This window comes from Platalea leucorodia (assembly GCF_965183815.1).
Source record: "Platalea leucorodia genome assembly, chromosome: 19".
Taxonomy (NCBI): Eukaryota; Metazoa; Chordata; class Aves; order Pelecaniformes; family Threskiornithidae; genus Platalea; species Platalea leucorodia.
Genome location: NC_138841.1, coordinates 4,893,110 through 4,905,475, shown reverse-complemented (window position 1 = coordinate 4,905,475; position 12,366 = coordinate 4,893,110). Strand labels below are relative to the sequence as shown.

Below are 12,366 nucleotides of genomic sequence, written 5' to 3'. Positions count from 1 at the left end.
GCTGTCGACGCGGGTGGGCTTTGCCAGACAAACCCACCTAATGGCACTGTGTGAGGCTGTGTCCGGGGAAGAGGCTGCTGCCCGGCGTCGCGGCGTTCGTAACTGGCCCGTGCCAACCCAGGAGAGAGGCGAGGACGCGGCGTATGGAATCGCCAAGGTAAATAACTCGTTCACGCGCGTGAGGCGTCCCAGCCGCGCACGCCCAGGGGGATTTTCTTGAGGGGTTTTATACCCTGCGCTACACGGGCGCGATAGGAATCGTCCGATTACCTTCTACTGCGTATTTCTAACGATCCATCCTGAGCGCGGTGCAGCGCGGTGACTGTGTTTCTGTAGCTCTTGCAGCATCGCAATGCATCGGCATCCTCGCGGCTTATCTGCTAGCGCAGGCCTTGCCATCGTCAGCTTCTGCGAAGCCACCCGGCCTCGCAGCTGGCGCCTCCCCCGGGCACGGCTCCTTCAGGGAATTCCGTGAGGACGGCGGGCCCCTGGCCTCGGTCGGTTGCTTGTTCCTCGGTACCGGGCCTTGGCTCTCGAGGTAGCGCCGCCACCGCCGTACTCCTCTCAGCTCCTCCTGCCCGCGGCGCCTCCACAACGTACAGCGGGGCGGGGCGGGTTCCGAGCGGGCCGTAACGCTGCCGGTGCGCGGCGGGGCGGGCCGGGGCCGGGCCCTGGCCGCCGCCATGTTCCCGCCGGCTCCGCGGCGCTGCTGAGGGGCGGCCGCGGTGGGCGGGGCTCCGGCCCCCGCTACCGATTGGTTGGGAAGCCGCCGACGCCGACCAATGGGGATTCGCCCCGAGGTGCGGTGACGGACCCGCGCCCCGCCCCGCCGGGCGTGACGTCACGACTCGCCTTCCCGGACGCCGCCTTTAACGAGGGAGCACGCGCCCCTGCGCACGGCCCGCCTGCGCGAGGCTGGGGCCCGCCAGCCCGCCGGGGCGCGCGCACGGCGCGTGGTGACGCCGTGCGTGCGCGGCGCGGGGAGTTGGGTTCAAAGGAGGAAACATGGCGGAAAACAAAGGAGGCGGCGGCGGCGGGGAGGGGGCTGCCGAGGCCGGGCCGGGCGGCGGCGGCGGCCTGGAGCCCGCGGCCGCGTCCCCCTCCGGCTCCGCGCCGCCCGCGCCCGCCGCCGCGCCGCCCGAGGAGCGGGAGAGCCCGGGCGCGGCGGCGGCGGAGCGCGGTCTCGGGGAGGCCGAGGCCGAGGCGGCGGCGGCGGGGCCCGGTGTCGTTCCAGGGCCGGGCCCCAGCCCCGTGCCCCCGCTGACACCGGCGGCGCCGGGGCCCTTCTCGCTGCTGGACACCTGCGCCGTTTGCGCGCAGAGCCTGCAGAGCCGGCGTGAGGCCGAGCCCAAGCTGCTGCCCTGCCTGCACTCCTTCTGCCGGCGCTGCCTGCCCGAGCCCGAGCGGCAGCTCAGCGTCCCCGTCCCCGGCGGCGCCAACGGCGACATCCAGCAAGGTGAGGGCGGGGGGCGGCCGCGGCCTCTGCCCCGGGGGGTCGCTCCGCGTTGCTGCCTGGGTTCTCGCCGCTGGCACCGAGCACAGCTGCGGCTTCGGCTTCTCCGGGTTTGAACCCCAGGCGTTTCCCGGCCTTGTTCCGTAGCCGCACCCGGGGCGGCCGCGTACGTGACGGCGGGGTTCCCGCTGCCCCGGTCCCCGGGCTCTGCCGTACCGCGCCCGCTTCGTGCTTTCAAGCGACGGCTGAAACTTGGAAGTTCTTGGAATTGCGGTGTAAATTCCGTTGTGCGTTTTGTTTTGTTTTCGCTTTCAGGGGTGCTACAGCGGAGGCGTGTCTGTGAGGAGGTGTCCGACTGTTCGGTTCTACGGCGCTCGGGAAAAAAATTGCCTAAGTGACATCTAATTTACTGCTGTTACAGCATTAGGTGCTCGGTTGGGACCGGTGCGTGTAGCACACCCGCTTTCAGATGCGCGCTTCCTGCGGACTGAGTTAAAACCTTGCGGTGCTGTTTGTCGGTTGCCTCGCTGTGCCTGGGTGCTCCACGCGTACGTAACTTCTGCGCCATGGGACAAGTGTAGGCTGTGCCTGCCAGGTGTTTTTATTGAAATCGCAGCTTGAATTTTGTTTTTGTTATTTTATATGTTCAGGGGTGGAATTGAAAAGCTTCTGGAGCTTTTAATGGAGTGACTCACATGCTGTGGTCTACAGACCAAACTAGGGCCCTGGTAAGTGGTTTTGCAGGTCTTAACTGGGCCCTGTGGTGAAAGAGACCTTGTTTGGTGACATCTTTCTGGGTTTAGCAAGGGCTCAAGCCTTTCCTGAGTTGGGCAGTGAAGGAATTAACCTGGCTTGGTAGTGGTTCTTTCATCCAAACTGTGGTAGGATGTGGTTTTAGAAAGTCCATCAGTTTTAAAAGGATGATGTGGTAAATATAGTTCATAAATGCACTAACTAAAGCCCTCGGTTGGTCTTGTCATTCTTCTTGTGAAGTTCCGGATTCTACATTTTGCATCATATGTGCTAGTGAAAGAGACAGAAGTTGGAAAGCCGGGTTTATTTTACTAGCAATTAGCAGGATTATCTGAATCCCGCTATGTCTGTGAGGATACAAGTGTGGGGACAACACGAAGCGTAGCTTCTGAAGCGTATATAAACTGGAATATCAATTCTTGTTATACACATTTTAAGAGTGCTTGGTTGTGCGCTTTGGTGAAGTAAGAATTCATCTTTGGATTGCTGCGTCAAAAACTTTTAGATGATGTGAGCGAGATGTGCACGTAGGGTCCAGGAGAGTATACCGGTAAGGATGTGAAGGATCCATCTGCAGCGGTGCATAAGTCTGCGGGAACAAATGTATTAGCCCAGCAGGTCAGTTAAGAACGAGACGTTGCCCAACCAGAAGATGCAGTTTTGCGGACAGCTCTTTCTGCACATTGTGAATGGAATCAGTTGAATGGCACATGAAATGCTTACGGGTACATCAGGTACAAAATGGACATTCTCAACGCGCGGAGAAGTACCACGTTGCTTAGTCATGCAGGTTCCTTCCCTGTTGGCATGGGTTTCGATAGCCATGAAGTGTTACTTCCACTTCTGCTGCTTCCCCGGTCTCCTGAACCACGAGCAGGTGTTTTTTCATGAAGGAAGAATTAATGGGAAGTGGTACCCATGGCCGTACCTGAAGCAGCTTACGTTAACTGCAGGTTCTCGCTGCCGGATTATATGCTGTGCTACTTTATATGCATTTAAATTTGCCTGCTGTTTTTCAGTGTCTCTACACCTAGGTAAGAGAATTACAAGTGTTGTGGAAAAGAGCTGGGTTTTTCTTTTGATATTTCCCTGGTTGCTTTCTTAATTAGTTTCAGATTTTGCTTTGTAAGAGCTGTCAGCCCTTAAAACAGTAAATACGTGTATTTATTGGGTAATAACTGTGGAGGCGAGTTACCAGGAGTTGAGTGCGAGGTCGGTACCCGCAGAGCGGCTCTCCGAGTGCCAGTGCCCTTTCCTGATGAAAGCCTGCTGCCGCTCTCCTAGAGAAAACAGCAAGGACGCTTGAAGGCAGTCGTTTGTGGTCTGTATCAGCATCTCTTCTTCTGCCCCGTTGCCACTCCCCTGAGAGACGCTGCTAATGACGACAGAAGAATGGTCTCAATGCCTAAAAGTTTGAGAAACACCGGCTAAAGTTTAAAACAATTATTTGAAGTTGTGGTTTGCTGTATTATAAAGAGGTAACTGGTAGGTTCAGACCTGTTGCACTGGTGGAAGGATTTTCTTTGCTGTTGTTTACATTTATGTTGGGGGAAAAAAGTTTTTGGTTTTATGTGTTTAAAACGTGTATTTTTATGTCATTTAACATAAAAAGTAGCATCTTGTTTTCAGTTTAATGACTTAACAGGTCATCGGAATGTGCATTTTATTTGGCGGGTAGATGATTTCTTAATGCCTGGTGTTTCAGCTGTCCGACTGGACTCCTCCTTTCAGATTGAATAGGTTACAAGAAAATGCCTTCTTGTACTTCTATCACAGTGTTCTGAAAAATGTTTATTTCTAAGTTAGAGATTTCAGACGGTTACAAATACTGCAAAACAACTTTTTATGCACCCGCTGCTGCTGCTGCTCCTGGGAAGATAGGTTGTTTTGAGGTTTCACCGCCTCACCGAGATATTTACAATCTCTCTTAAGAAGATTATCTCAATGGAGAGAATGTGTGGCTCTCCCAGCTCCTTGTGAATGTCACAACCTTCATTAGGCTGAAAAACTAAAAAGGAGCTGCGAGATGCTTTCAGAGAGCCTGAGAGCCTACATACACAACTGGTTAATGCGCATGGAGGTATAATTTGAAGAACAATACATTTACTACTGAGTGCTATAGTATATAGCGTTGTAAATTATTTTGGTACGCTGAATTCAACTCCCATACTCAGTGTTTATGTATTGAGAAACCATGTATTATTCGCATCTTAAATTACGCAGTAACTATCTTTCATTTGCTTTGGAAGGGGGACATGAAAATGGTATGATGTCTGTGAGAACGTGACAGATCACTTAAACTGAGTTCGGTAGTAGTTACTGTATTTTCAGTCTAGAAGCTGAACGTTCCTGCATCAAATAGGCTGCTTAAGCTGTGTAAACGCAGGCCATCTTGGTTTCAGTGAATGTTAGCACACGCCACCTGAGCTCTCCTGATTCTTTAGCTTTCTCCTGTGTCGAGGAGTGAGGGTCGTGAATATATGCTTGAGCCCAGCGAAGGACGAGTCCTGAAAAATGTTCAGTTCATATTCTGGACTTACTAAAAATCTCGGTCTGAAACTTAAATTTCCATCTAAATTAATAGTGTATTTTAAAATAATGTTTTTGTCTGAGAACATTCTAGGTATGTGCTACTTTTATAAGAATTGATGTCTGTGACTGCTATAAATTGGTTTTCCTTATTAGATATAATGTGTTGTCAGTTCAATGCGTGACAGCTGTAATACAAGTAAGGATAAGTACGGATTGTTTGTCCAAAAAACAAAAAAAAAAGCTGAGTTAGGAGTGGACCTTGAATGCAGTTCATATTTTTTAATGTATTTCTATTCTGATAGATTTCAGTCTGATTGTGTCGCTCCCTTGACCTGTGAGGGTTTACTTCAATGTCTACTCACTGAAACTAGAACAGGGGTTTTGATGTACGACTGTGCAGAAACACGTTTGGCCCCTTACATTTCTGAGAGAAGTAAATATTATGCACGTGCAGTAACTACTGTTGGTGTTCTCAACCAATAAATGAAACCTGGCAGAGATTCATTCCTTAGAGGACTGCATACGTGCCAAGTTTGAACTTAAAACGGAAGGTTGAGTTATTAGATTGCACGAGTGCTTGCAAATATTTCCTGAACTGTGAAGCTTTATCATCATGATAACAATGTAAACAGCTGAAAGGATTTTGAGTTTTCTTATATTCACTTAGTACTTTTGTGTTGGGAATCAGCCTGACACATTTCAACCCAAAACAAACATGTGTGTTTAAAAACAGACGTCTAAAATGATGTTGTTCACTCAACAGTAATTAGGATTGTAGCAGGTTGATGACTTGATTGTCGGTGGGTGATGTGGTAGAGTTGTAGGCTAGTGCTAATTGGTGTCTTATAAGTATCAACAGAAAATCTAAGCCATTTCTTTAAAATGAATGCTCATGAAGGAGCACAGCATGGCATAGGTTGGCAGGGACATGCAGATGGGTCTAGCTTGACCTCCTGCTCAAAGCAGGTCTGGTCAGAGGAGGTTCTTTAGGGCCTTGTCCAGTTGTGTGGTGGCCGTCCACTGGGATGGCGACTTCACAACTTCCCTGAACCTCTGTTGCAGTGTTTGACCATCCTCGTTGTAAATATGTGAGACATATATTGCGTTGAAGCAAGTTTTGCCTTGTTTCTGCTTGTATGTGTTAATACTTGTCCTCTGGGAAGAGCCTGGCTCTGCCCCCGGCCCCGTCAGGTAGTCGCAGACAGCGGTGAGGGCCCCGGTGCAGGCTGAGCGGTCTGAGAGGTGCAGCCTGTCCTCGCACGTCCTGTGGTCCAGCCCTCATCGTCTGGGTCGCCGCCGCTGGGCTTGCCCCGGTTTGTCGCTCTGTCCTGTACTGGGGAGTCCCAGACTGGGCCCAGTATCCAGGTGTGGTCTCCCAGGGTGCTGCCCAGGGGGAAGGACCTGCTGGCTGTACCTGCTAACGCAGCCTGGGATGCGTTGGCCTTTTTTGCTGAAGGGCATGCTGCTGACTTCTGTTCAACTTCTTGTCCCTAAGATATTTTAAACATTGTGTTTTAGAGTATTAAAGTGAGGCCGAAGTTACTTTGTTATACTTGTGGTTTAGGGTTTTAGTACTCTTGGACGTCATGAAGCAACTAAAGAATTGATAAAGATTTTCATATTACAGACCAGAGCTTATGTTAAAGGAGTTGGACCTTATGAAAATATGAATTTTAGTCTGTAAGTACTTTGGAATGCAAGTGTTTGGGTTCAATATTTGGATAAACTTGGAGAGATACTTTGAATTTATAATTTTGAGCTACTGGGAAGACTCCCTACGTTAGCCCAGCGGTGGAGGGGATCCGGTGGTGAACGGTGCTACTGAAGCACAAGGCGCTTTTTGTAGCGTCTTATTCCTTTGATCACGTACGTCGTGTGCGTGCCATGCCCTCCCCCATTCAGATCCATGATCTCCTCACCCTCAGCAATGCCCCTTATTTTGTTGCCAAAGGCTGTCTTGGAGTTACAAGTTCAGTGACTTGACTTTCCATTATTGCTTTTTGTTCTCTGTAAGGCTTACGAAGTGTTTGGTTAGGCTGTGACGTGTTCATTTTAAGCTGACTGAAGTCAACTTGGACTTGAAGTCAACAGGTGAATGTATGGATCCTTTGGTATGGAACCCTTCTTATAAAAGTTAGCTATTTTGCTTTAGCTGGTGTGATGTTTGTAGCAAGCAGGTACGTTTCCATGGCTCGTTGTAACTGCGTTCCCCTTCCCTTCCTCCCCACGTCCCCTTTCTCTAACCCCAGGGCTACAGTGCTGGAGGCTTCCAAAACTGGAAGACCAGATGGAGAGGATGGTAGTACGTGGGTTTGGCTAGGAAACAGGTTAATTCTTACTGGCTCAGGAAGCCTTGCTCTTCTACAGATGGTCTCTGAAACGTCTGATGAAATTTTTAGAAGTGCAGGTAGGGAGCAAAGAATAAGATTTAGAAAATTCCAGTTTTTTTTCTTTTTGTGCAAAAGTAGTAGGTATGAGTTGAACGCATGCTGTCTTACTGGGCAGAATGTGTCTTGCCTAGCAAAGATGTACTGGGAGCAGATCGGTCGATTTTGCCTTATGTTAAAAGTGCCAAGAGTCTGAATTCCTTAATATCAAGCTGGGGTGGGTACAGTAGCCGAAGACTTGACGTGAGCTTTCTCTGGAGGTGATTTCTCTTGTTTGATGCTACAAGACTGGAAATACAGAGAATCAAGCCTTTCCCCTCCATCTCCGTAGCTCTCAAGCATTTTTAAAATTTGAAAGAGTATTTTTTAGTGTTGTCAGACTGGAGAAATGAATTCTAAGCAGGTTTTGAATAAATTTCCTGTTGAAACTAGTTCAGGATGAAGGCTTTCATAGGTATATTAACCTGTTGGAAAAATTGCCTGTTTTGAGGTGCCTGCAAATAGCCATCAGAGAAATGTCATTACCCTTGGGAAACTTTAAACATAAATATATACAAGGTATTCTCATAGTTCCGAATTACAATTAAGAAAAACACTTTTGTTGCAGCTTTAGGTGTTAGTTGGCAATGGTAGATTAAAAGCGTCTTCTATTTGAAATCTTAAGTGCTTTGAAATGTTCCATTGTGATTTGCTGCTGGATTACGTTGCAGATTTTTTAGCAGTCTGTTTTTCTGAAAACAAAAGTACTTTTTCTCCTCCGTTTATTTCAGTTTTGCGCTTTCTGACATCCTTTGATGTCTGTGGTCTGGTTTAGTGTGCTTTATCTGAATCGTAAGCAGTTAAAAGGATTACATAGATGCTACTCTCATTAGTGTTCTTAATAAAGTCTTTGACAAATAAGAACGTCTAATGTGCAGCGTAAGGAAGATGTGACTTCTAGCAGTTGTATAACTAATGGTTCAACACGTGTTGCACGGTAAAATTTGTGCTACTTGCCTCTCTTTGCTCTGACAAAACTCGGAGGTATTCCGTGTTCTGCTTCGGTTGGAAGTGTAGGTGATAACCTCGGCAGAAGTTGCCGAGAGAGCTGGAGCCATACCAAAATGTTCTTGTCGTAGGGCTTTCCCTTGGTTTGCAGCCGTGATCCACAGCCTGATTTGCAGGGGCGTGGGCTCCCGTGCAGGGCAGGGGCAGCTCTTCCCGGGGCAGTGACCCTTCTCGGGACGTGGCCGGCGTTCCTATTTCCACGCACCGGCTCTGCCTCGCGTCCCGTCCGTGCGCGGGAGCGATGCGGGGCGCGGAGCGGCTCGGGGACCTCCCCAGGGCTGGTTCCTGCTGCAGCTCCTGCAGACCCATCCCTGACTGCGTTCTTGCAGGGATGCGCTTCTGTCAGTTCTCCTTTGGGGTTTTCTTCAGCTCAGAGTAGCGTCTCGGGCGAATTGCTCTTTCTGGCTGTCGGGAGACTCCTTAGGAGCGTGTCGCAAGGAATCTGGGAGTTTCTCCCTCTGTTGCAGGCTTTGGAAACTCTGGTAGGGAGGGATGGTTCATGATGTGAGAAGATGGCAACTGAAACCTCTCTCCCTTTGCGTGGGGTTGACAGTGCAAGGCAGGCTTTTCCTGCCTGCTGGATCGGTGACTCTCAAACCGAATTTCCAGGTAAGAAATTATTCCTGGTTCTTGCTTAAATCAGCCTTAGGTAGGGTAAAAGGAGAGAAACAAAACTCAGTTTAGGCTACATGTTTTACTTAACAGCAGATGGGGGACAGTAAACGTGTGTGATTGAAACTATTTTTTGCTGGTCTGGAGAAATGTGTGACAAAAAGAAGAATCTGATCTGAACGGCACAATGAATTGGGAATAGGATGTAATTCGTTTCACCGCAGTGCTACTGGAAATGGCAGGGAAGGGAATACTTGGTACGTATAGCTGTGTATATCGAGTACTGTGGTAGAGAGGTAATAGGTGTTTATGCTCATGGTTGTTACAGCTCTTATAGGGCATCGTGAGGTTTGTGATACAAACACACGGAAAAAACGGTGATGCCAGTCCTCTTAAATGCAGTGTAAGAAGCGTGGAAGTCCACTCCTGTTATCTGCAGCTCTTGTAAAATAATTCATCATTTTCCATGGCCTTTTAGGTCCAAAGGGTGCTTGTTCTTGGATTTCGTTATGACAGTACTGCTATTCACAGAAGCATCTGTGGATAGCTTGTGAAGTTTGTGGGGTGCTTTTTTGGGGGGGCACCTGAAGTATAACTGCGTTCCTGTGGTTAATGCTGATGACAGTATTTTGCTGAGTGTGCTGTAAGTCAGAAAAGAACTGCCGTTCAAAACGTCTCAGACCCTCGGTGCAGTGTTTCATGTGATGCGGTCAATACTTACTATTTCTTTATTTTTGCTAGGGAAGCAGCATTTCTGTTTTATGGTTAGGTGAAACTGAGCTATGTGGGATTTGAAATGTGAAGTCTGAAAGCAACTTCCTGATTCTCAACTCTTCGCTTTAGTGCTGCTCTTAACCTCTGGAGTATCGAGTTATGGCTTCAAAATAATATGAAGCCATCTTTGAGAACGTAGGAAGTCTTTATAGTAATAATTAGGATTGGGGAGAGATCATAAAACAGTCTGACCTTCATAATTTCTGTGAATGTGACTAATTCTAATTCAGCTGTTATTTAGAAAAAAAGATTGATCTTTTAACAATAGTTTTTGCTGTGTGCTCTCTGATACATTCCTTGGAAGTAGTTACGTGCCTGTTTTGAAAGCAGAGTTACTAGGGCTAATGCTTTTTATTTTTTTAAACTGTATTAAGCTTCTAATTAAAATTGATGCAGAAAAACAATGTAATAAGTTCTGCTGGAGCATAACTAGGATGATATTTTTACTTCATTTTAATTCTCTTATGCAAGACTTTTTTTGGGGTTGAAATTGGCAGTGACACCTTGTTTTTTCAGTAGGTTATGTAAACATTTGAGCCTTAGTTTGTCCTAAAATACATTCTCATTGAATTTTTACCATAAACTTTGTTAGCTTGCAAATGATCCCAAGTTTTGACATGTAAGGATTTCTTTCTGTTTTTCTTCTACGTAAATGCTATTTCAGTGTGATTTTTCTCTACTTTGCCCTCTCCCCTCGCAAAATCAGCCACATCTGTGTCTTTTCAGTAATGTAGTTTGGTTTCCAGTACAAATGATTCTGCATTGATTTGTTTTATATTAGATTAAAGGACTGGGACATGAGTGAGTACGAGATGTCTTGTGGTTCATATAATATTGGAAAACTACTCTTGGAAATAATGGACGTTGAGATGTGAAAATGAAGCATAATGTGCTGAATGAGAATTGCAAAGCCTTGTCCTAGGGTTGTGATCTATTGAGATACGTGCGGGACGCTGGTGGCACCCTGTGTGCAAAGTGTCTTTGAATGTGGAGCCGCAAAAAGCGGGTGCTTGACTGTGAGAGCAGTATTTGCGGACTACCCGTTCCCTGTGTCCTCTCGGACAGAAGAACTGGGCAAGGTGGAATTAACCTGTGGTCAGAATCCAGCCCATGCCAGTCCAAAAGGCTTGATTTTATTCAAACTTTCAGCGATTGAGTTTAAAACCAAAACCAAACCTGCCTTGCAGGAAGGGATTTGCATCTGTGGAATTTGACTTTGCGTTGTGTAAAGATTATAGATCTTGGGCATTTTTTTTTTTTTTGCAATATTTTGTGTGATTAACCCAAGACAGCACTAAAAATCAGGTTTAGCTGTGGTCTGTTTTAGATAGAATAGTTTTAATGGTAAATATTTGACATTTTTGTTCTGTAAGTATATGCACATCAGCTGATAGATGGTTTTCATATAGTACTCCCTAAAGAATTTTGTCTTTCAGTAGTAAGAAAATCTCAAGGTTCTGCATGTGGGGGAGGCTTCATTGTGTATACGAAAGCTCTTGTACTGTAGGTACTGAAATACTGGTTATTTTTCACATCCTGCTCTTGAAGCATGTTTGGTTTGATGAGACAGGGAGTTTTTAGTTGGATTATTGTTGTTGCTCTGCAGTGAATCTTCTGTGTTCTGAAGCCATCGTTAATTTTAGCACTTGAAAAAATTAATGCTAATTTACCACTAATGTAATTAATCTCCCTGAAATAAGTCCTACTGTTCTAACTGAGTATCCACAGAGGAGTTGAGCACCATTTAATTACACTTACTTTTCAAAGTTATTTCAGGTGTCCCAGTATATAAAAATACCCAAGTGCTTTGAAAGCTTCTCCTTGAAAATTATATTCGCAATAAAATTGTATAGGAACTTGACTGAAGACTAGATGACACTTCTGGGAAGAAAGTGTTAACCACTACCTTAGTGGTAAATAAGTTTTCAAACCTTTAAAGTAGATTGTTCCTAGAACATCTTTAAATGCCAGTCTGGTTCATGCAGTAACAACTTTGCAGCTCCGCTGAGGACTTACAACCCTAATTTAGCAATTGCAGAGGATAACAAAGCAGGATACTGGAAAGGAACTAGTCTAATTGATATCCAGCGTTAAAGCTACGTGTAGTATGCATAGAATCGTCAAGGTTGGAAAAGACCCTTAAGATCATCCAGTTCAACCGTTAACCCAGCACTGCCAAGTCCATCTATACCATGTCCTCGAGCACCGTATCCATCCGTTCTTTAAACACCTCCAGGGATGGAGACTCAACCACTTCCCTGGGCAGCCTGTGCCAATGCTTGACCACCCTCTCGGTGAAGAAGTTTTTCCTAATATCCAACCCAAACCTGCCCTGGCGCAGCTTGAGGCCGTTCCCTCTCGTCCTATCACTCGTTACTGGGGAGAAGAGACCGACCCCCACCTCGCTACAGCCTCCTTTCGGGTAGTTGTAGAGAGCAGTAAGGTCGCCCCTCAGCCTCCTCTTCTTTACATGTGTATGTGCAAAGTGGTGTGTGTGCTGCAGAAAGGCAGGTGTAGTTGGCCTGAGAGGGGTTTTTGCTCTCAACTCGTTTTTTTGGTATTAGCCTTCCCTGCAGAACACTTTGAAAAAGCCCCGAAACCTTCAGGTGGTTCCTATTGCCACATCTGCCTCCCTGCCCTCATGGAAATAGGTTATGTTAGAAACCATCCCCTGCCGTATCTGGGACGATACTGTGACATTTCCATGAACGTCACTGAAGTCACACCTGACTGTCCGGGCACGCCTCTCTTAATGCTTGTCTTGAGACAGACTGGACAATAGACTTAGAAAAAGTAGTTAACAGGTGT

At 47.1% G+C, this 12,366-nt stretch overlaps 1 protein-coding gene across 6 annotated transcripts in view; it reads left to right on the top strand.

The window, feature by feature from the left end:
• Nucleotides 1-20: 20 nt before the first annotated feature.
• TRIM33 (tripartite motif containing 33) overlaps nt 21-12,366 on the top strand; it is a gene marked incomplete at its 5' end in the record, with an annotated part of 41,821 nt that continues 29,475 nt past the window's right edge. For 5 of the 6 annotated variants that reach the window (XM_082330080.1, XM_082330079.1, XM_082330078.1 and 2 more), the window contains one exon: nt 1,006-1,456. In XM_082330080.1, the coding sequence (XP_082186206.1) occupies nt 1,006-1,456 (451 nt within the window). Of the gene's footprint in view, nt 158-1,005; nt 1,457-12,366 lie in introns of those variants that run through there. The other variant, XM_082330082.1, reaches the window with a different exon arrangement.